Below are 26,253 nucleotides of genomic sequence, written 5' to 3' on the forward strand. Positions count from 1 at the left end.
CATTTTAAGCAATAATCTTCACTTACAGAAAGACACGTTCAAATAATTATAAATACAATAAATTTTAATAATTTCATCTGAATACCAATTTAAGACTTTTTATGTAAGAGTCATTTATCAATTTTATTATTAAAATAAATGACGAATGTACAAAAAATATGTATATAAGTATTAAAAATATGCCTATATAAAATTAGAATAATATTTTTCAATTTTCGTCTTTTCGATTGTACTGAATTGTATGAAATAAATCCTTACAATTTAAATCATTTTCAAACACTCGTTAAACATTATTTACATATCTTCAAAAAAATGGCAAATGATATAGCAAACCGTAAGTATATATTTTTAAATAATTACTAAAAATAATAAGTTTAATATATTCGATTAAAAAAAAAATATATATAGCTGACAGTTTCGTTTCAACAAAGCAATTTCCTGACGATTTTCTCCTAGGAACGGCGACTGTTGCTTACCAAGTAGAAGGTGCTTGGAATGAAGGTAAGTTTCTTTATAATTGATTTTCTCATTTTTTTAAATGTTTTGCTACAGTTATATTATTTAAGACTAAGTTTATTTTTTTAAATTTTGTATCAAATGCCTTAACTATAAAAAATTAAATTTATTATAAAATTAAATATTCAATTTTAATTGAAAGTCTATTTAATGATAGATTTTTAAAGCAAAATATATATATTGATAAAAAAAAATAGCTTGCTATGAAATTTATCACTATTTTGCGTTCATCAAAAACTAGTGTAATATGTACCTACCTATAAATTAGAGAAACTATTTCGATATAAAAATTAATTTTTTAATATTATAAAACTATTAATTTTGGTGAAACGCAGTTTCACTTCAATACTCAATTGCTATGATTAAAATTTCCAACTATTTACAATTAACTATTTTAATTGAAAAAAAAAAAAAATTAAAAATTTTTGTTTCTATTTTTCTCAAAAATCTAGTTATATAAACAATTGAAAAAGCTAGTTATTGCAAATTCTTTTATAATTAAAAAATATTTTATACAATTCGTATAAAATATTAAAACGTTTAAAGTCATGTAGCGGAACCAACGCAAAGAAAGCTGGTAGTAAAGAGTAATTAAATAAATTAAATATAATAAGCTTGTGAGTAAGTATGTACAAGAACAACTACAGAGAGGAACTATCAAAAGCATATTACTATATATACCACTGTGGCAGGATACTAAAAAGTAGATATTTAATTTAATAAATATTTTTAAACCAATTATGCATAAATTATGTATTAGAATATTACATTATATTTACATATAGCTACTTAAGATTTTAAATATATTTACTTTTGAATCACGATAAATTTAAATAGTCTTTATAAATCTTTGGCATTTTGAACTATTCTATAACTTTATATATTTATTAATAAAATATGATGATTTCTTTATTTTTTTACTAGATAGTGAGTACATACTATTTTTTAGATATTTTTAAAATAATTAAAATTTATAAATCGAAAACAACATTATTAAAAAAATTTAAAAAATTATATTTTGTATGTATGATATATATGGAGCATTTCGATAAATGCTTAGTACTTTTATTATAAAGATTGTCACTTGTGTTTTGTATAGTAGAGTTTATCGATTCTTTATTTTTTTTTATCATAAATATTTTTTATAGAAGTTTATTAAAACATGTTGATTCATAGATAAGGCGGAAACCATCTGGGATCATTATTTCCATTCCAATGAAGCAAACAAGAAGTTCAGATACTTTTTAGACTTACCGGAATCAGTAATCGAAAAACACATACAGAAGGGTGTCAAACCTAGATTAGCTGATTTATATAAGGGAATGGGAGTATATGAATTTCCATCATCTGCTATTGAAGATGGTACAGATTTTCATTTCAACGGAGATGTAGCAGCGGATACGTACCACAAAACAGATGTAGATGTCAAACTTCTCAAGGAATTGGGTGTCAGTTATCGATAAAACACTTAATAGTTCTAATTTTTAATAGTTACTATAAAAATAATTAAATTACTAAATGTTATTAACAGGTTCAAGTTTATCGATTTTCAATAAGTCCAGCTAGAATTATTCCAAAAATTCATGATCATTCACTGGGAATAGCCGGAATAGCTTATTATAATAATCTAATTGACAAATTAATTGAAAATGGAATCACACCAATGGTATTTATACAACTTTTCTTTATGAAAAACGTTTAAATATGGTCCAAAAAAATATAACCCTATTATATCGACATATCTTTTGACCTACGTTAAAAATATAATATAGGCAACCTTGTACAGCTATGATATGATAGAAGCTTGCAATACAATTGGAGGAATGGCAAGTTGGACTACTTTTGCAATTTTTCCAATTTATTCAAGAGTTTGTTTCGAGAACTTCGGAGACAGAGTAAGTACCTACATCCGCAAATTATAATCATATAATATAAAAGCTATGAAATAAATATAATAAATATATAATATTCTACTGTAGTATACTGTTTTCTTTATGTTTTAACAAATAGTTTTGATCTATTAGGTAAAATATTGGACAACAACTGCAGACATAAATCTTTCGATTGAAGGATGTGGTTCTGAGCATTTTGCTCCTGGTTACCAAGAACCAATATTTAGTGGAATTTCTGATTATCTAGCATTACATAACATTATTCATGGGCATGCATTGGTTTATAAACTATACAATGATGAATTTAAAGAAAAACAAAAAGGTAAAACATTATAAACTAAAGTATGTGTTTTTTATTATCAATATAGTTAATAATAATAATATTATTTATTGGCCAAAAAGATTGATAAAATACATACTCGAATAATTAATTACATTATATATTATTTGGCTCAATTCAACACTGATAATAATTACCTCACTAATAATTACAACTTATCATAATTTTTGTGCATTTTCTATCAAACTACGATAATTCATACATCATCTGTATCAGGACAAATAAGTATAGCCATAGATGGTGTTTGGTTCAACCCCAAAGACCCAAATAATCCAGAACATCAAAAAGCTGCTGAAACTGCAAGAATGTCTACAGTAATTACTCAATAAAATATTATTCGTAACACATTTCTATATTCATATATTAATATAATTAATTACTGTTTAGTTTGGTTTAATAGCACATATATTATCTACTGGACAGTATCCAGAAGAATTTTTAGAGGCAATTGCTAAGAATACCAAAAAAGAAAAAATACGACTCGACCGAGTTAAACAGTTTACAGAATATGAACAGAAATTAATTAAAGGTATAAGACGTGTTCAAATGCTTTGTATATTATAACAAAATGTTTACATAATAATCTTTATTCTGTTAAATCAACCACATTACGTTATCAACGTTTTAAAATATATATTACTGATAGTATTGAAACTTTTGTTCAAATAGATATCATTATTACTGATTTTTAGAATAATTTCATTAAAAACAGTCAAACACAAATTGTCCTTCCTTGTCGCACATTTCAATTTTATCATTAATTTTTTTATATAAATTTGAACTCAAAAAAATTTGTTTTTATCCTCGTATCCACAAAAGTAAAAAAAACTACCCTAATGATGATTCAAATAATTTTAAGCAGTTTTGAATATCACACTAAAATATCAAAATTATTTTTATAGGTTCATTCGATTTTATTGTATTCAACTATTATAACAGCGTAAAAGTGCGACCAATGACCGATGAAGAATTTGCTGCTGAACTTAATCTTAAAAAAAGAGATCGAGGATATTTTATGGACCTTCATAGTACTACACAAACTGAAGTAAAATATTAATATATTTTCTTCTATTTAAAAAATGAATCCACTTTATTTATCGTTGAAACGATAAATTCATATGATTAAAGGTTTTCGAAGGATTTTTAAATTGCCTGAAATGGATTAATGAGAAAATGAATAATCCAAAAATATTTATCGGTGAGAACGGATTTCCTGAGGAAGATGGTATCGATGAAAGTGAAAAAAAAATAGCTTATCATACTGTAAGTTATATGTAATGTATTTAATATAATTTGAATTCTTACGATGTCTTATAGGTGAAACTAATCTATTAATAATACAAAAATTGTTTTGAATTTTTGTATATAACATTATGTATAATCTCCTATATAATCAAAGGTGTTTTTTTTTATATTTTTGCAAATTTTGATAAATAATATGCATATCTTACAATTTTTACTGCATAGAAATCCTAGCCCTAAATTTATCATGTATATACATCATACAATGTCCAACATCTAATTTATGAACTGATAGTGAAAAAGTAATTTTTTTTTCAGGGCATTTTAAATAAATTACTAGAAGCATTGGATGAAAACATAAATGTGTTTGGATACTGTGTTTGGTCGTTTATAGATACACTGGAATTCACATTTGGCTATTGGTAATCATTTAATTTGAATACATAATTTGCATGTGTAATTTAGTAAATTTGACACATCATAAATATTACTTAACTATTGGCACAGTTGTACTATGTACGATACTACCTACTTATATTTATAATTTTATTCTATAGGAAGAGATTTGGAATTTATGCCGTAGACTTTAATGACGAATCAAGACCACGTACAAAGAAAAACAGTTTTTCATTTTTTGAACAATTGTTCAAAACGAAGAAATTGCAAGAAAAACATGTAGAATGAAATAGAAAAATAAAATACGTACATATTGTTATGGGTGGGTAATTTATTATATTGTACGTTTTATTATGTTATACGTATTGTATCTATTATGCTTTGAATATTACTTCAATAATACGCAATATATTGTTAATATTTTTCATGCAAATAAATATATATATCTTAGCAAACATTATATAAATTGTTATATTATTATTTACCTTTATAATTGATGTAATTCCTTTCAAATCATAATTTTAATCCTCATGTCTATCAAATCAAAATATGCAGATATCTTTACGACTTCTTAAAACAAAAATGTACATATCGTTGATTTTCTCTAACGAAAATTAAAAATATGTTGTAGGCATATTTAAAAATGTTTTTATATATTTATAAGTACCAAACTATGTTTTTTTATCAAAATACCTATAGAATTGTATAGGTACAGTCAAGTTTTACGATATGAGTCCAATAACTTAATTTTTTTATCAAAAATATAAAAAAAATCGCTTCTATCTATCGTGTTTAATTTGAAATAACTGGACTAAAAAGCTTATTTAATTTATTTAAGATTTATAACAATCAATTTATCTTAAAGCATAAAAATGAGTACATTAATAACATAAACTAAATATATTGATTAGTCTACCGGCTTACAATTATTATTATATGACTCAATGGCTCATATTATTAATATTAATAAAATAAACAATAGCATTATATGACCCAAGCTTTAATATTTTAAAAGTAGATAATAACATTAATAGGGATAAAACTTGGGAAGTTACAGTTAATATACAGTATATTTTGAGTGTATCTCACCATTAAGTAGTTATCTAATAGATATGTTAAACTTAATATTAAATACAGTAAATAAATTATATTAAATTTAAAAAAAATAATAAAATGTATAATATCCTATGGTAGCTCGCTGTTCCCTGTTATGTTTAATAGACCATTAAAAAATGTTAAATAAAAGTTAATAATAACAATAATTTGTACAAATTTAACAGTAGCACAGATAAAGATATATTATCATTTCTTAAAAAAAAAAAAAACAAAAACAAAGGACTATTTCTTCAAGATATTTATTGCTTAAATATTACCGATTTTATATGTTATAAAAATATGTTTTTGTTATACAAACAAAAATATAGTGTTATATCTCGCAAAAATAAGCTCATTAAAATTGATTTTTTACAATATTTAGAAATAATATAATAACGTTAATGATTAATTTGTTTGGACTTTATTGTTAATTAACCTAAATTGATAAATATATAAAATACAATTCGTATAAAAATAATTAACTGTAATTTAATATCAAATACGTCTGAAATTACCGCAAAACTAAAAAATTATAATTATTTGTTTGTTTATCTAAGCATTATAAACAATAATCTTCACTAACAGCATGACAGGTTCAAATAAATATAAATATAATAAATTTTAATAGTTTTATTTGAATACCAATTAGAGAGTATGTAATCTATCAATACTTATTATGTAAAAGTCATTTATCAATTTAATCATTATAAAAAAATATGATGAATGGACAATAATAATAGACATATATTTATAGGTATTAAAAATATGTCTATGTAAAACTAGAATAATATTCTTTAATATTTGTCTATTCGATTGTACTGAATTCTATGAAATAAATCCTTACAATCTAAATCATTTTCAAACACTCGTTAAACATTATTTACATCTCTTCAAAAAAATGGCAAATGATATAGCAAACCGTAAGTATATATTTTTAAATAATTACTAAAAATAACAAGTTTAATATATTCGATTAAAAAAAAAAATATAGCTGACAGTTTCGTTTCAACAAAGCAATTTCCTGACGATTTTCTCCTAGGAACTGCGACTGTTGCTTACCAAGTAGAAGGTGCTTGGAATGAAGGTAAGTTTCTTTATAATTGATTTTCTCATTTTTTTAAATGTTTTGCTACAGTTATATTATTTAAAACTAAGTTTTTTTTTTTAAATTTTGTATCAAATGTCTTAACTATAAAAAATTAAATTTATTTTAAAATTAAATATTCAATTTTAATTGAAAGTCTATTCAATGATAGATTTTTAAAGCAAAATATATATATTGACAAAAAAAAATAGCTTGGTATGAAATTTATCACTATTTTGCGTTCATCAAAAACTAGTGTAATATGTACCTACCTAAAAATCAAAAAAACTTTTCGATATAAATATTATAAAACTATTAATTTTAGTGAAACGGAGTTTCACTTCAATACTAAAAATACTTACTATGATTTACAATTCAAACTATTTACAAATTACCTATTTTAATTAAATTAAAAATATTTTTTTCTATGTTTTGCATAAATCTAGTAATATAATCAATTTAAGAAGCTAATTATTGCAAATAGTTTTAAGATTAAATAATATTATTTAAAATTCGTACAAAATATTAAAACGTTGTAAAGTCATGTAGCCGAACTATGCAAAAAAATCTGGTTTTAAAGAGTAATTAATTTAATTAAATATAAAAGCTAGTGATTAGGTACGTACAAGATTAAGTACAGCGAGAAACTATCAACAGCATATTACTAAATATTGTGGTAGAAGGATACTAAAGAATATTTAATTTAATAAATGTTATTAAACCAATTATGCATCGATTATGTAGGCTCTGAAATAATATTTACATATACCCACTTGAGATTTTAATTATCTTTACTTTTGAATCACGTTAAATTAGAATAATCTTTATTAATCTTTGAACTGATCTATATTTTAAATATTTATTTATATATGATGATTTTTAATTTTTTCACTAGGTAGTGGGTACATAATATTTTTAGATATAGTTAAAAAAAATTAAAAATAAATTATAGTATTGTATATATACGGTTAATTTCGAAAAATGTTTTGTACTTTTACTATAAAGATTGTAATTTGTGTTTTGTGTAGTAGGGCTTACTGATCCTTTATTTTTTTATCATAAATATTATTTATAGAAGTTTACTAAAACATTTTTAATCATAGATAAGGGAGAATCAACCTGGGACCATTATTTTCATGCCAATGAAGCAAACAAGTCGTTCAGATACTTCTTAGACTTACCGGAATCAGTAATCGAAAAACACATACAGAAGGGTGTCAAACCTAGATTAGCTGATTTATTTAAGGGAATGGGAGTATTCAAATTTCCATCATCTGCGATTGAAGACGGTACACATTTTAATTTCAACGGAGATGTAGCAGCGGATACGTACCACAAAACAGATGTAGATGTCAAACTTCTCAAGGAATTGGGTGTCTGTTTCCAATAAAATATTAAATAGTTAACAATTATAAAAATAATTATGAGATTACTAAAATGTATTTGCAGGTTCAAGTTTATCGATTTTCAATAAGTCCAGCTAGAATTATTCCAAAACTTCATGATCATAAACTGGGAAAAGCCGGAATAGCATATTATAATAATGTAATTGACAAATTAATTGAAAATGGAATCACACCAATGGTAGTTATACAATTTTTTTCTTATCAAAAACTTTTAAATATGGTCAAAAAATATAACCCTATTATATCGACATATCTTATGTACCTACGTTAAAAATATAATATAGGCAACCTTGTACAGCTATGATATGATAGAAGCTTGCAATACAATTGGAGGACTAGCTAATTGTACTACTTATCTTTTTTTCCAATTTATGCAAGTATCTGTTTCGAGAATTTTGGAGACAGAGTAAGTACATATGCAAATTTTAATCATATAATATAAAATTATGTATGTATATTTATTATTTATACATATGAAATAAATATGATAAATATATTTATATACTATTTTTAGTATAACGTGTTATTTAAGTTTTAACAAATAGTTTTGACCTATTAGGTAAAATATTGGACAACAACTGCAGAGATACATCTATCGATTGAAGGATGTGGTTCTGAGCATTTTGCTCCCGGTTACCAAGAATAACAAACATTTAGTAGAATTTCTGATTATCTAGCATTACATAACTTGGCATGCATTGGTTTATAAATTATACAATGATGAATTTAGAGAAAAACAAAAAGGTAAAATATTCTATACCACAATATGTGTATTTTATTATCAATATAGTTAATAATTACAACTTATAATTATTTTTGTGTACTTTTCTATCAAACTGCGATAATCCATACTTTATCTGTATCAGGACAAATAAGTATAGCCATAGATGGAGTTTGGTTCTACCCCAAAGACCCAAATAATCCAGAACATCTAAAATCTGCTGAAACCGCAAGAATTTATACTGTAATTATTCAATAAAATGTTATTCGTAACACATTTCTATATTCATATATTAATATAATTGATTACTGCTTAGTTTGGTTTAATAGCACATATATTATCTACTGGACAGTATCCAGAAGAATTTTTAGAGGCTATTCCTAAGAATAACAAAAAAGAAAAAATACGACTCGACCGAGTTACACAGTTTACAGAATATGAACAGGAATTAATTAAAGGTATGACTGTATGAGATGTGTCCAAATTCTTTGTTTATTATAACAAAATATTTACAGAATAATCTTTATTCTGTTAAATCAACCACATTACGTTATCAACGTTTTAAAATATATATTACTGATAGTATTGAAACTTTTGTTCAAATAGATATCATTATTACTGATTTTTAGAATAATTTCATTAAAAACAGTCAAACACAAATTGTCCTTCCTTGTTGCACATTTCAATTTTATCATTAATTTTTTTATATAAATTTGAACTCAAAAAAATTTGTTTTTATCCTCGTATCCACAAAAGTAAAAAAAACTACCCTAATGATGATTCAAATAATTTTAAGCAGTTTTGAATATCACACTAAAATATCAAAATTATTTTTATAGGTTCATTCGATTTTATTGTATTCAACTATTATAACAGCGTAAAAGTGCGACCAATGACCGATGAAGAATTTGCTGCTGAACTTAATCTTAAAAAAAGAGATCGAGGATATTTTATGGACCTTCATAGTACTACACAAACTGAAGTAAAATATTAATATATTTTCTTCTATTTAAAAAATGAATCCACTTTATTTATCGTTGAAACGATAAATTCATATGATTAAAGGTTTTCGAAGGATTTTTAAATTGCCTGAAATGGATTAATGAGAAAATGAATAATCCAAAAATATTTATCGGTGAGAACGGATTTCCTGAGGAAGATGGTATCGATGAAAGTGAAAAAAAAATAGCTTATCATACTGTAAGTTATATGTAATGTATTTAATATAATTTGAATTCTTACGATGTCTTATAGGTGAAACTAATCTATTAATAATACAAAAATTGTTTTGAATTTTTGTATATAACATTATGTATAATCTCCTATATAATCAAAGGTGTTTTTTTTTATATTTTTGCAAATTTTGATAAATAATATGCATATCTTACAATTTTTACTGCATAGAAATCCTAGCCCTAAATTTATCATGTATATACATCATACAATGTCCAACATCTAATTTATGAACTGATAGTGAAAAAGTAATTTTTTTTTCAGGGCATTTTAAATAAATTACTAGAAGCATTGGATGAAAACATAAATGTGTTTGGATACTGTGTTTGGTCGTTTATAGATACACTGGAATTCACATTTGGCTATTGGTAATCATTTAATTTGAATACATAATTTGCATGTGTAATTTAGTAAATTTGACACATCATAAATATTACTTAACTATTGGCACAGTTGTACTATGTACGATACTACCTACTTATATTTATAATTTTATTCTATAGGAAGAGATTTGGAATTTATGCCGTAGACTTTAATGACGAATCAAGACCACGTACAAAGAAAAACAGTTTTTCATTTTTTGAACAATTGTTCAAAACGAAGAAATTGCAAGAAAAACATGTAGAATGAAATAGAAAAATAAAATACGTACATATTGTTATGGGTGGGTAATTTATTATATTGTACGTTTTATTATGTTATACGTATTGTATCTATTATGCTTTGAATATTACTTCAATAATACGCAATATATTGTTAATATTTTTCATGCAAATAAATATATATATCTTAGCAAACATTATATAAATTGTTATATTATTATTTACCTTTATAATTGATGTAATTCCTTTCAAATCATAATTTTAATCCTCATGTCTATCAAATCAAAATATGCAGATATCTTTACGACTTCTTAAAACAAAAATGTACATATCGTTGATTTTCTCTAACGAAAATTAAAAATATGTTGTAGGCATATTTAAAAATGTTTTTATATATTTATAAGTACCAAACTATGTTTTTTTATCAAAATACCTATAGAATTGTATAGGTACAGTCAAGTTTTACGATATGAGTCCAATAACTTAATTTTTTTATCAAAAATATAAAAAAAATCGCTTCTATCTATCGTGTTTAATTTGAAATAACTGGACTAAAAAGCTTATTTAATTTATTTAAGATTTATAACAATCAATTTATCTTAAAGCATAAAAATGAGTACATTAATAACATAAACTAAATATATTGATTAGTCTACCGGCTTACAATTATTATTATATGACTCAATGGCTCATATTATTAATATTAATAAAATAAACAATAGCATTATATGACCCAAGCTTTAATATTTTAAAAGTAGATAATAACATTAATAGGGATAAAACTTGGGAAGTTACAGTTAATATACAGTATATTTTGAGTGTATCTCACCATTAAGTAGTTATCTAATAGATATGTTAAACTTAATATTAAATACAGTAAATAAATTATATTAAATTTAAAAAAAATAATAAAATGTATAATATCCTATGGTAGCTCGCTGTTCCCTGTTATGTTTAATAGACCATTAAAAAATGTTAAATAAAAGTTAATAATAACAATAATTTGTACAAATTTAACAGTAGCACAGATAAAGATATATTATCATTTCTTAAAAAAAAAAAAAACAAAAACAAAGGACTATTTCTTCAAGATATTTATTGCTTAAATATTACCGATTTTATATGTTATAAAAATATGTTTTTGTTATACAAACAAAAATATAGTGTTATATCTCGCAAAAATAAGCTCATTAAAATTGATTTTTTACAATATTTAGAAATAATATAATAACGTTAATGATTAATTTGTTTGGACTTTATTGTTAATTAACCTAAATTGATAAATATATAAAATACAATTCGTATAAAAATAATTAACTGTAATTTAATATCAAATACGTCTGAAATTACCGCAAAACTAAAAAATTATAATTATTTGTTTGTTTATCTAAGCATTATAAACAATAATCTTCACTAACAGCATGACAGGTTCAAATAAATATAAATATAATAAATTTTAATAGTTTTATTTGAATACCAATTAGAGAGTATGTAATCTATCAATACTTATTATGTAAAAGTCATTTATCAATTTAATCATTATAAAAAAATATGATGAATGGACAATAATAATAGACATATATTTATAGGTATTAAAAATATGTCTATGTAAAACTAGAATAATATTCTTTAATATTTGTCTATTCGATTGTACTGAATTCTATGAAATAAATCCTTACAATCTAAATCATTTTCAAACACTCGTTAAACATTATTTACATCTCTTCAAAAAAATGGCAAATGATATAGCAAACCGTAAGTATATATTTTTAAATAATTACTAAAAATAACAAGTTTAATATATTCGATTAAAAAAAAAAATATAGCTGACAGTTTCGTTTCAACAAAGCAATTTCCTGACGATTTTCTCCTAGGAACTGCGACTGTTGCTTACCAAGTAGAAGGTGCTTGGAATGAAGGTAAGTTTCTTTATAATTGATTTTCTCATTTTTTTAAATGTTTTGCTACAGTTATATTATTTAAAACTAAGTTTTTTTTTTTAAATTTTGTATCAAATGTCTTAACTATAAAAAATTAAATTTATTTTAAAATTAAATATTCAATTTTAATTGAAAGTCTATTCAATGATAGATTTTTAAAGCAAAATATATATATTGACAAAAAAAAATAGCTTGGTATGAAATTTATCACTATTTTGCGTTCATCAAAAACTAGTGTAATATGTACCTACCTAAAAATCAAAAAAACTTTTCGATATAAATATTATAAAACTATTAATTTTAGTGAAACGGAGTTTCACTTCAATACTAAAAATACTTACTATGATTTACAATTCAAACTATTTACAAATTACCTATTTTAATTAAATTAAAAATATTTTTTTCTATGTTTTGCATAAATCTAGTAATATAATCAATTTAAGAAGCTAATTATTGCAAATAGTTTTAAGATTAAATAATATTATTTAAAATTCGTACAAAATATTAAAACGTTGTAAAGTCATGTAGCCGAACTATGCAAAAAAATCTGGTTTTAAAGAGTAATTAATTTAATTAAATATAAAAGCTAGTGATTAGGTACGTACAAGATTAAGTACAGCGAGAAACTATCAACAGCATATTACTAAATATTGTGGTAGAAGGATACTAAAGAATATTTAATTTAATAAATGTTATTAAACCAATTATGCATCGATTATGTAGGCTCTGAAATAATATTTACATATACCCACTTGAGATTTTAATTATCTTTACTTTTGAATCACGTTAAATTAGAATAATCTTTATTAATCTTTGAACTGATCTATATTTTAAATATTTATTTATATATGATGATTTTTAATTTTTTCACTAGGTAGTGGGTACATAATATTTTTAGATATAGTTAAAAAAAATTAAAAATAAATTATAGTATTGTATATATACGGTTAATTTCGAAAAATGTTTTGTACTTTTACTATAAAGATTGTAATTTGTGTTTTGTGTAGTAGGGCTTACTGATCCTTTATTTTTTTATCATAAATATTATTTATAGAAGTTTACTAAAACATTTTTAATCATAGATAAGGGAGAATCAACCTGGGACCATTATTTTCATGCCAATGAAGCAAACAAGTCGTTCAGATACTTCTTAGACTTACCGGAATCAGTAATCGAAAAACACATACAGAAGGGTGTCAAACCTAGATTAGCTGATTTATTTAAGGGAATGGGAGTATTCAAATTTCCATCATCTGCGATTGAAGACGGTACACATTTTAATTTCAACGGAGATGTAGCAGCGGATACGTACCACAAAACAGATGTAGATGTCAAACTTCTCAAGGAATTGGGTGTCTGTTTCCAATAAAATATTAAATAGTTAACAATTATAAAAATAATTATGAGATTACTAAAATGTATTTGCAGGTTCAAGTTTATCGATTTTCAATAAGTCCAGCTAGAATTATTCCAAAACTTCATGATCATAAACTGGGAAAAGCCGGAATAGCATATTATAATAATGTAATTGACAAATTAATTGAAAATGGAATCACACCAATGGTAGTTATACAATTTTTTTCTTATCAAAAACTTTTAAATATGGTCAAAAAATATAACCCTATTATATCGACATATCTTATGTACCTACGTTAAAAATATAATATAGGCAACCTTGTACAGCTATGATATGATAGAAGCTTGCAATACAATTGGAGGACTAGCTAATTGTACTACTTATCTTTTTTTCCAATTTATGCAAGTATCTGTTTCGAGAATTTTGGAGACAGAGTAAGTACATATGCAAATTTTAATCATATAATATAAAATTATGTATGTATATTTATTATTTATACATATGAAATAAATATGATAAATATATTTATATACTATTTTTAGTATAACGTGTTATTTAAGTTTTAACAAATAGTTTTGACCTATTAGGTAAAATATTGGACAACAACTGCAGAGATACATCTATCGATTGAAGGATGTGGTTCTGAGCATTTTGCTCCCGGTTACCAAGAATAACAAACATTTAGTAGAATTTCTGATTATCTAGCATTACATAACTTGGCATGCATTGGTTTATAAATTATACAATGATGAATTTAGAGAAAAACAAAAAGGTAAAATATTCTATACCACAATATGTGTATTTTATTATCAATATAGTTAATAATTACAACTTATAATTATTTTTGTGTACTTTTCTATCAAACTGCGATAATCCATACTTTATCTGTATCAGGACAAATAAGTATAGCCATAGATGGAGTTTGGTTCTACCCCAAAGACCCAAATAATCCAGAACATCTAAAATCTGCTGAAACCGCAAGAATTTATACTGTAATTATTCAATAAAATGTTATTCGTAACACATTTCTATATTCATATATTAATATAATTGATTACTGCTTAGTTTGGTTTAATAGCACATATATTATCTACTGGACAGTATCCAGAAGAATTTTTAGAGGCTATTCCTAAGAATAACAAAAAAGAAAAAATACGACTCGACCGAGTTACACAGTTTACAGAATATGAACAGGAATTAATTAAAGGTATGACTGTATGAGATGTGTCCAAATTCTTTGTTTATTATAACAAAATATTTACAGAATAATCTTTATTCTGTTAAATCAACCACATTACGTTATCAACGTTTTAAAATATATATTACTGATAGTATTGAAACTTTTGTTCAAATAGATATCATTATTACTGATTTTTAGAATAATTTCATTAAAAACAGTCAAACACAAATTGTCCTTCCTTGTTGCACATTTCAATTTTATCATTAATTTTTTTATATAAATTTGAACTCAAAAAAATTTGTTTTTATCCTCGTATCGACAAAAGTAAAAAAAACTACCCTAATGAAGATTCAAATAATTTTTAGCAGTTTTGAATATCACACTAAAATATCAAAATTATTTTTATAGGTTCATTCGATTTTATTGTATTCAACTATTATAACAGCGTAAAAGTGCGACCAATGACCGATGAAGAATTTGCTGCTGAACCTAATCTTAAAAAAAGAGATCGAGGATATTTTATGGACCTTCATAGTACTACACAATCTGAAGTAAAATATTAATATATTTTCTTCTATTTAAAAAATTAATCCACTTTATTTATCGTTGAAACGTTAAATTAATATCATTCAAGGTTTTCGAAGGATTTTTGAATTGCCTGAAATGGATTAATGAGAAAATGAATAATCCAAAAATATTTATCGGTGAGAACGGATTTCCCGAGGAAGATGGCATCGATGAAAGTGAAAAAAAAATAGCTTACCATACTGTAAGTTATACCTAATGCATAATGTAATGTAATTTACATTTTTACGATGTCTTATAGGTGAAACTAAACTAAGAATATTAAGCATTTTTCGAATTATTTTATATGATCATCATTAGGGCTAGGATTTCTTTGCATTTACATTTTATTTTTTGCTTAAGTCCAAATTGATTGGTTGTGAGATATGTCCACGATTTAGCTTATTTCTGATTAAATAGAACAATTTTTTTTTGCATATTTTTTTATATTTTTAACATAATACTCAAATTGCATTTTTGAAAATCTTGATAATTTTAAATGTTATTTATATAATGTTCGTCTATAATTATTGGGTTATTTTTCCAATTGTCTACTATCTAACTATCTAAACTAAAATTCACTTGTTACTAAATAATAATAAGGGATTCAAACACCTTTTAAAATTGTGTAACATTATAAACGGTGAATATAAAACGGAAAATATTAATATTACCTTAAACCTTGGACAAATCGCATTGTTTAAATCTGTTCCAACAACTACATAATTCGATGTATAATTATGGAGTTTCAACTATAATAGATATACTATTCTCCGATATAATCGCAATCGTTTACATTAGAAAATTAAAAAAAAACATAATATAATAATAGCATATTTTTGCAATTGTTAATAAATAAAATGTATATTATCTTACAATTTTTTACTACATCGAAATTCTTGCCCTAAATTTATCATATATATACATCATACAATGCCCAACTTATATTTTATAAACTGACTATATAGTGAAAAAGAAATTTTTATTTCAGGGCATTTTAAATAAATTACTAGAAGCATTGGATGAAAACATAAATGTGTTTGGATACTGCGTTTGGTCGTTTATAGATACACTGGAATTCACATTTGGCTATTGGTAATCATTTAATTTGAATACATAATTTGCATGTGTAATTTAGTAACTTTGACAAGGTTAGTTACGCTGGCATCCGCAGGTTGGAATAAATACTCAAAACCGGTTCCAAAATTTGTAATATAATTTGTACGAATTTGTAATCGTATTTTGGAAATTTGTACACCCCCCCAAATGGGGGAAAAACACTTTTTCATCTCGGATGCCAGCGTAACGTTACTCCAGCATCCGCATTCATGATTTTTATCTTAGACACTCAAAACCGGTACAAAAATTTGTAATATAATTTGTACGAATTTGTAATCGTATTTTGGAAATTTGTACACCCCCCCAAATGGGGGAAAAACACTTTTTCATCTCGGATGCCAGCGTAACGTTACTCCAGCATCCGCATTCATGATTTTTATCTTAGACACTCAAAACCGGTACAAAAATTTGTAATATAATTTGTACGAATTTGTAATCGTATTTTGGAAATTTGTATTCCATTCTAACCTATAGATCTAGACAAAAACTGATTGTAATAATACGTTACCTATTTAAAAAATAGTAGAGATCAATCTTAAAATTAACAGTAAACATTTTCATAATAAAAAAAAAGATAATAATAAATAGTATTAGATTATTTGGTTATAAAATCTTTTAAATGAACTGAAAATTATAAACTTGAATTAAATTTTACATATGCTTCTCTGCTTTTAAAAACCTTTTAAATAAACTAATAAATCAAAAAAAAACCAATCTGTAAATTAAATACAACTGTAAAAGTAATGATAATTAAACCGTAAAAAACAATAATTCTACATCATTTTCACTCGATAAGCGTGTGTTTTGGACTTTGATTTTTGTGTCATCATATGTTTCCCATTTACAGTTTTCTCTGAAAGCAGATGCTGTATAGTGTCCCATGGCATTTCGCAATCCTCTCCTGTCTCCACCATAAAAACTTACTACTCCTCTTAATTTGAATATTTTATCTCCAACTTTTACAAATTTTTCCAAATCATCTAATTTAGATGTAATTGGACGTGCGTAGTTTTGTTTTATTAAATGAAGTGGAACACTCTCAATATTTCCCGTGCTAGTTGATGCTTCTAGATCTAAATAAAAGCATTTTATTACATAAAATATTTATAAATTTTTTTTGGTTCAAGCTAATAATATTTACCTGAAGGAATCGAGTTCAATTCGATAATTATATGTGTTGTAGATTCCACTGTTATACTTCTTTTATTTCCACAGAAAGAGCAATTTTCTTCAGAGTCCTTTATATATTCTTGCAGATCATTTGCTATATTTATTCGACCATCGTACACATTTAATGAAAGCTGTGTAGATGTGACTTTTAACACAGGTACAGAACAAAAATTGTGGTTACATTTACTAGTTTTTATAAATGAAGGCATTTCACTCATCATTTTATTTGCCATGGATGCAGCAGTATCAGTTGTATCAATCGATTTAAGACCACCTACTAAAGTTTCAACTTTATTTGCGAAAAATTGTAGCAAAAGTAATGCTCGATTATAATAAATTTGTTTAACTTTTTTTTCAGTAATCATTTGCAATGCTATATTTGAAGTCAAATTTGATGAACTTAAGTCGCTTAAATATTTTCGATAAACCCCACTGTCTGCAGCTGATGTTGCTAAGAGTGACAATATCGAATCAACCGAACAAGTATTGCTTATAATTAACTTTCCATGATCGGGTACCATAATTGGTTTGCTAAGTAGAGAATTCCCATTTTTCAAAAGTATAATTGAAGTTATATTTCCCTTTTTATTGAGGTCTAATAATTCAAATCCTGGTTGTCGAACAAGATAGGAACGCGAAGATCGTGAATTTTGTAGTTTTCTTTTTCTATTCCAACTTTCTGTTGCTTTATTTTCAGCTATAGTTGAATTTTTTTTATCACAATCGAGACAAATTCTTGGTTCTCCATAACCTTCATCCGTGTTAGGAATTCTAATGGAGCAACCAAATAAATGAACAGCTTTTTTACACTGTATACACTTGTAAAGACCTGTTGGGATATCTCCATTTCTGCAAAGTTGGCATTGAATATTTTTTAAATCAGTATCAAAAATTGAACTTTTATTATTTGTTTGGTGCTCGTTTACGTCAATAGAAATACATGAAGATAATGATGAATCATCAGTAGAATTGGCAGTAGCATCACTATGCTCGTTAGACTTAAAATTATCGTAGAGCTCATTGTCATTCGAGTATGTGTTCAAGTCATTATCAGTATGGCTGTGAGATAAGCTGATATCATTTTGATTCATAAAATTAGTATCGCTTATTATCAAGAAATCATCTTCATAAGCCATTAAGTCATCATTATTAATTGAATGGGATAAGCTTACATTATTTTGATTATCATAATATGTGTTATTATCATTATTACTACGTGAGCGTTGATCGAGTGACTTTATCGTTTTATTATCGTTTTCTCCTTGTAATAAAAGATGATCGCCTCTATAATATAAAATCAGTTCTTCTACAAATGAATCTACTCTCAGGGGCAAATGACTATTTTTGAACACACGATTTTTTATATGATTAAAATTACTCTCAATCCTGCTACTAGACGCAGTTTCTTCTCCAAATCCAAAATGTTGTCTCATTATATCGGACCAACAAGGAAATAATTTAAATGTTCTTATAAGGATAGGTTGGAGTGCAAGTAGATATTGTGCATTATCGGAAATTCCCTTTACATCTTTAACTTTTGATCTAGATTTATCAGCAATACTTTGTGCCCAATCTTTGAAAGTCGTATTGGTGTTAGATGTATTTTCATCATCAGTATTATATTCATCAATGCTGCTAGTTGTATTGTTTGGATCTGGTTCATTACACTCATCAGATTCTACTAAATCTATAACACTGGTTGTTACTAATGATTGTAAATAACGCTTGGCTTTATAACAAGGTGTCCACGTATTCATCCCCTCTATATTTCCATCAAATTTACTTAAAATGACATCGAATAATGCTTCTAAAATCTTTTCGGCATCTTTAATTGATGTACAGAGAACGAGTAGTCCCATAGTTCGAGTAATAATTTGTTTTGTGCTAGGATAAATAGAATTTTTTATTGGGCCCCATTGAGTCACAAGATGTATAAAATGATTTATATCGTTTCTTATATAGCATAAAGGTATTTCTATGTCTTCGTTTTTAACCACCAGAGAGAAACATGCATTCAGATATCTGTCAAGAGATGAGTATTGAGTAAATGCTTGTACTAGACCAGACATCAGTGCTAAAGATTGGTCACTGATTACTACTTTTGGAGGTTTGACATTACATTTTAACCATCTTTTAAGCCACATAAATATTGCCAAATTGTCATGTTCTTCTGATAGCATCGAAAAGGCAGTAAAATTTTTATTATTTAAATTTATAACACCTTCATACAAAAATATAGGACCAGTTTTATTTCTTTTAATTTTTCGGCAACATCCACCTGTAGCATCAAATGAAATTGTAGGTGTACTATTTTGGTTATAATACTGTTTATATATTTGTAATTGTAACGGGCTCCAAAAATGAATAAAAAATTTATCTAGACCAATACCATGAATGGATGTTGAAAATGTACTATTGTCTTTCATTAATTCTAATGCTTTAATTGGATCACTGTGAAATCTAGTTGCTGATGCTGCTCTGTGCTTAAGAGCTCTTAAAGCATTGACATTAGGTATTTGAGCAGGGATACTGTCACCTTTAAAATTGAAAAATAAAATAAAATAATTTTGTTAAAATTGGATTAGTTTATTTACAAAGGTATAAGGTTAAGAATTGTACACGTTATACACATTTTTTAGAATCTACAGTATAATGTTTATTTAAATAAATGCTGCCCAAAAATATCAATAGTAGGTACTATAATAATATATTATATAATATCATAATTACCTTCTTTCATTAAAACATTTGCTTGATTTCGAGTATAAATCGACGGATCCATTCGCTGACTCAGCAATGCGTTTAAAGCACGTTCTTTTTCCGCACCCATAAGTCTCCGTTTTTTAAAATGATCTCCATTAAAATTTCCACTGTATACGCATTTCATAACTACTCTAAATTATTAATAATAGTTGTAAAATATAATATGAAATAATAACTTATATTATATTAAGACAAGTATATGAAATAGGTTTATACTAACCGAGTATCTGCTGCTGGTACTGAATCTATCCTTCCGTTAAATGATGAATTACATTCTGAACATTGTCCTTGTATGGTAAGAAAAACGATACCAGAAAAGCTGACCACCGGCCTTTTTTGAAATTTAAGACAACAAGGTAATCTTGTATGTAAAAAAAAGTGTTGTTGGATCACATTGCTCCATTCATACGGAGTAAGTATATTATAAGTTCTATAACCTCTCTTTTCGCAATGCACTGTTTGACGAGGTTGAATTAATTTCCATTCATCGACAGAAAATGTTATATCAAAAATACATTTTTCATAGTTATTAGAATTTAAATTATTTTCATCAGAAGAAGATGTATCATAATATGTTGTAGAGTTAATACCATAATGTTCTAAAAATTATAATTAGAATAAAGTTTATAATGATTCTAAGCTAAATCGAATTATTATGTAAACTAGGTATATAAAATGTATATATGTACTTACTTTTTACTGTGTGGGGGGAGTTTACATCTGTTTTATTAGCAGGTAAAATACCAAGAATATTTAGTATATTTCCACCATTACGAGTAACACGAATACGTATTGATCCTGGTGTAACAACATCTTGAATCCCTTCACTTACACTGGACGCTATTCTTCGCCACACTTCTGCGTTAACACCAGCAATATCTAGATTAAAACATAATTTTACTGACAACAAATAGGCACCGACAATGTTCATCAATATGTTCAAGTAAATATTTGATTTGTTTCAAATAATTCCAATTTCAAATGATGGCGTAAACGTTTAATTTATTAACAAAGCGTTTAAAGAAAACCATCTTAAACTCGTCTGATTTAGGCAAAGGTGTCAGATTTAGTTTGAAATATACTACCTATGAACATTTTACACTTTTCTTAAGAGAACCATATATACCCACAAAATCAAAATTGACAGACTTTAATCACTAAAATTGTAAGAAAAATATAGTTACCTAATATAGTAATCCCTAAATCTGACCCTAATTATAACTACCTTACTCAAAAAAAACAAAAAGATTGGTAATTCTTTTTATAATACACAATTTTATTGAAACGTAAAAATACAAAGTATTTTACTTCGAAAAAATTGTATTTACTCTACAAGATATTTGTTAGAAATAATAATATATATTTTTTTTTTGTTATTGATCTTGAAATTTTTTAATTTCCGCTTCGACAGCTGAGGCCATTAGCGTTACATAAAAAATAATACATATATATATATAATTTACAATATTGATATTTTATCTTAAAGTAAATTCATTAATTTAGTTGCTTTTAGGAATTCTATTGTGTTGATTTCATTATAATAATATTTGTTAACAGTATAGGTAATAATTGTTTTACTTACTTTTACCATCGAAAATTTCATTTTTATTTTTTAAAACTTCTTTATCAACAACAGATGGATCGACTTTTGGTTTTCTACCTGCCTACACATATAAAACATTTATTAATTTAATATCACTAACGACATATTTTAAAATATGAAATAGAAGATAGTCTAGGCATAGATCAATGTTATTATTAATTATTATGTTCATATTGTGTAGTATGTACAATTTTTAAATTTAAGAAATTATTTAAATTCCACATATTCTTACACTTCTAATAGGTACGAGCGGTATAATAATCGTGTAGTAGGTAAGAAACATTTAAACGAAAAATTTCACAAATTTTATATGCGAAAAATAAAGTTATTCATTTTAAATAAATAGGTATGCTATTAGTTATTTAAAAAAAAAAATCATTTTATTAGGTACGTTATATAATAATAAAATATTAGTATATATAATAATATTATAATATAATAATATTATTATAATAATATTTTAATAAAAATAAAAAAAAAATAAATAATAATATTTTTATTTTTTATTTTTTATTTATATTTTTTTATTTTTTAATATTTTTATTATAATATTATAATATTATAATTATATTATAATCCTCATTTGTACCTATATAAATATAGTATATACTATATGATAATATTGATATTATATTATATAAAATGTACAGATGTAGGTATACGTTTACATGTAAATTTAAATATATTATTTATAATGCCTAAATAATTATTAAAATATATAAAATGTAAAAATTGTTAGTCAGTATTACTAGTATTTACCCGTAGTTTCACCCAAGGTAATTATAATATATTATAACATTATATTATGATGATTAATAATAGGTACTTACCATTATAACGACGGTGAAATTGAATATTATTATAAATAATTGAATTAAGCAAAATAAAAACTCGGAAATCAGGAAATCTGATCACGGAGAAATCCAAACGACAAATGATCGTATAAAATACTAATCGGTAATCATCAGAAATCATATTATTACAAAATTATTTTTAATTTATATTATATAGACCAAAATAGCTATTTATAACAATAGAGGATGGTCTATATATATATATATATATTATATATTATATATATATAACAATAAATAATAGAGATGGTCGCTACGATGACGCCCGTCAAAATTAGGAAAAACCAACAAAATATCTGCTGCACGTCGCACGTGAATAACCACAACATAAACTTAACTATTACCATACAGTTAAAATAAAAACTGCACGATATTTATCATATTTATATTTTTTTAAATAAACAAAATAAAATAGTATATTATGATTAACAATTATACATAAAAATATTACAAAGAATACAATTATATTAATATGATATAACTGAGTTACTACTTTAGAAACTAATTAAAATTAAACAAGCTTAAAAAATGAAGAAACTCTACCAGCATTGCTTATTTGCTTAAATTATCTCTAAGTATATCAATAAGGAATATTGTACGTAATAATATGTAAAAATACAAATACATTTGTTGTATAATTTAAAATTATTTGGAAATAAATCATGATTATATACTACAGCTCTACGGTTGATGAAATAACGTCACGCTGGCGCCCGACGTTAAATGTTGATTTTGCACATGTTAGGAAGGTGTACCTCTACTATTTTTTAAATAGGTAACGTATTATTACAATCAGTTTTTGTCTAGATCTATAGGTTAGAATGGAATACAAATTTCCAAAATACGATTACAAATTCGTACAAATTATATTACAAATTTTTGTACCGGTTTTGAGTGTCTAAGATAAAAATCATGAATGCGGATGCTGGAGTAACGTTACGCTGGCATCCGAGATGAAAAAGTGTTTTTCCCCCATTTGGGGGGGTGTACAAATTTCCAAAATACGATTACAAATTCGTACAAATTATATTACAAATTTTTGTACCGGTTTTGAGTGTCTAAGATAAAAATCATGAATGCGGATGCTGGAGTAACGTTACGCTGGCATCCGAGATGAAAAAGTGTTTTTCCCCCATTTGGGGGGGTGTACAAATTTCCAAAATACGATTACAAATTCGTACAAATTATATTACAAATTTTTGTACCGGTTTTGAGTGTCTAAGATAAAAATCATGAATGCGGATGCTGGAGTAACGTTACGCTGGCATCCGAGATGAAAAAGTGTTTTTCCCCCATTTGGGGGGGTGTACAAATTTCCAAAATACGATTACAAATTCGTACAAATTATATTACAAATTTTTGTACCGGTTTTGAGTATTTATTCCAACCTGCGGATGCCAGCGTAACTCACCTACTTTGACACATAAATATTACTTACTTATTGGTACAGTTGTACTATGTACGACATTAATTATACATATAAATAATTGTATCATATAGAAAGAGATTTGGAATTTATGCCGTAGACTTTAACGACGAATCAAGACCACGTACAAAGAAAAACAGTTTTCCATTTTTCCAACAATTGTTCAAAACGAAGAAATTTCAAATAAAAATTAGAATTAAATATTAAAATTAAATACTTACATGTTCATATTGTTATGGGTGAGTAATATAGTATACATTTTATATTTATATTTCTGAAAATTAGTAATAATTTTTTATGTATGTAATTACTTTTAGGCAATTGAATTAATTAAAAAAAAATACATTTGAATTAGACATTATTAATAGAATATAATTAACTATTAAATGTAATTACTTATGCCTTTAATAGTACCTACTACAATAATACGTAGAATGCTGTAAATGTTCTTAACGCAAATAAATATATATGTATATATATATTTATATATAATCAAATATTATATAAATTGTTATAATATTATTATATACCTTTATAGTTGATTCAATTCCTTTTAAATTATGCATCTATATTATGTTGCTGAAATGACGTAGTTGAATGGTATTCGAATAACTCTACATAAAATGTCTAATAAATCAAAAAAGGCAGATATCTCTTCGACTTATTAAATTATAATTATTATTATAGTATCATTTATTGTGTGGTATATATAAGTTATTTATACATCAGAAACTCAGATAGTTGTGGGTTGTGAATAGGTAGTGGAGTTATTTTAAGATTGTAATTAATAAAAATAATATATTTCATAATTGTTCCTGATTTTGACATACATCGTCTAAATTTGAACTACAAACATTTATAAAAAATATGAATGTATAATATATTCGATTAGTTTTAATGCAAGAACTATTTATAAAGAATATTGTATACAATTTTTGAAATTTTTGAACATTAAAAATTATTGTAATTTACGAAAACAACGTATACTTCGAATCTAAGATATTAATAAATTAAAAATAACATTTTATTTAAACCATTTTTATATTTTAGTTATCTTTATTTTAACTTGAAAATAGAATTCAAATGATGAACCATTAAAATATGTATATACTAATTTTAAATTTCAAACTACATAAATGTTAGTAATTTAACGATCAATATTATTTATAACAAATATATACTTATACATGTTATCGTCAGAATTTTGCTATAAATTACATATTATTATAACATTTATTATTTTAAAATGTATTTGTTTATGAGTAAAAAAAAAACTCATTTTTAATTTTTCAATTATTATAAAAGATTGGATGGAAAAAATTGTACACAAAATATAATGTTATTTTTATTCCTTTTAATAATTTAAAAATATATAAATTATCTTGGTTAATAATTGTTTTTTATACTTTACTGGTATTGAAAAAATAATGATAATAATAAATGTGTCTATGATAAACAACTAAATTAAAATGATAACAATTGCATTGGTAACTTCGCTGAGCCATGCTGATAAATATAATTTATGTGTACTTAAATTAAAAATTAAAATATTATAAACATAGTTGTTTCAATAAAATAAAATAACTAATATTTTTACTAGTTGTTAATTAATTTCAATTAAAATTTCGTTGATTTTTATTATACTGCAATTTATTTCTAACATAATTTTTGAATTCCTAACTAATTTAGTAAGCTAGTTTACTTGCAATTAAAAGTTTACTTGATTAATCGATTTTTTGACCGTTATAAC

At 24.8% G+C, this 26,253-nt stretch overlaps 2 protein-coding genes and 2 pseudogenes across 2 annotated transcripts; 3 read left to right on the forward strand and 1 right to left on the reverse strand.

The window, feature by feature from the left end:
- The first annotated feature begins 241 nt into the window (after positions 1-241).
- Positions 242-4,759, forward strand: LOC132929416 (myrosinase 1-like). Its single transcript, XM_060994751.1, has 12 exons — positions 242-334; positions 409-501; positions 1,693-1,964; positions 2,048-2,182; positions 2,289-2,411; positions 2,541-2,730; positions 2,965-3,062; positions 3,136-3,277; positions 3,651-3,793; positions 3,877-4,011; positions 4,309-4,412; positions 4,548-4,759. Exons 1-12 carry the CDS (start codon positions 313-315, stop codon positions 4,672-4,674), a joined length of 1,584 nt encoding a protein of 527 aa, XP_060850734.1. The 5' UTR covers positions 242-312; the 3' UTR covers positions 4,675-4,759.
- A 1,515-nt stretch (positions 4,760-6,274) lies between these two features.
- Positions 6,275-10,644, forward strand: LOC132929417 (myrosinase 1-like; annotated as a pseudogene).
- A 1,511-nt stretch (positions 10,645-12,155) lies between these two features.
- On the forward strand, positions 12,156-24,933 carry LOC132929413 (myrosinase 1-like; annotated as a pseudogene).
- LOC132929420 (uncharacterized) lies at positions 17,319-18,075 on the reverse strand. The gene is made up of 2 exons (XM_060994755.1): positions 17,829-18,075; positions 17,319-17,760 (listed from the first exon to the last, which is right to left on the reverse strand). The coding sequence occupies exons 1-2, from the start codon at positions 18,073-18,075 to the stop codon at positions 17,438-17,440; spliced, it is 570 nt and encodes a 189-aa protein (XP_060850738.1). The 3' UTR covers positions 17,319-17,437.
- Positions 24,934-26,253: the final 1,320 nt, after the last annotated feature.

This window comes from Rhopalosiphum padi, chromosome 4 (genome assembly GCF_020882245.1).
Source record: "Rhopalosiphum padi isolate XX-2018 chromosome 4, ASM2088224v1, whole genome shotgun sequence".
Classification (NCBI taxonomy): Eukaryota; Metazoa; Arthropoda; class Insecta; order Hemiptera; family Aphididae; genus Rhopalosiphum; species Rhopalosiphum padi.

Coding starts and splice junctions, on each gene's coding strand:
- LOC132929416 (XM_060994751.1), top strand. CDS start 313: ATGGCAAATGATATAGCAAACC. Junction 2,412..2,540: donor TCGAGAACTTCGGAGACAGA/GTAAGTACCTAC, acceptor TTGATCTATTAG/GTAAAATATTGGACAACAAC. Junction 3,794..3,876: donor ATAGTACTACACAAACTGAA/GTAAAATATTAA, acceptor ATATGATTAAAG/GTTTTCGAAGGATTTTTAAA.
- LOC132929420 (XM_060994755.1), bottom strand. CDS start 18,075: ATGAGTGAAATGCCTTCATTTATAAAAACTAGTAAATGTAACCACAAT. Junction 17,761..17,828: donor ATTGAACTCGATTCCTTCAG/GTAAATATTATT, acceptor GCTTTTATTTAG/ATCTAGAAGCATCAACTAGC.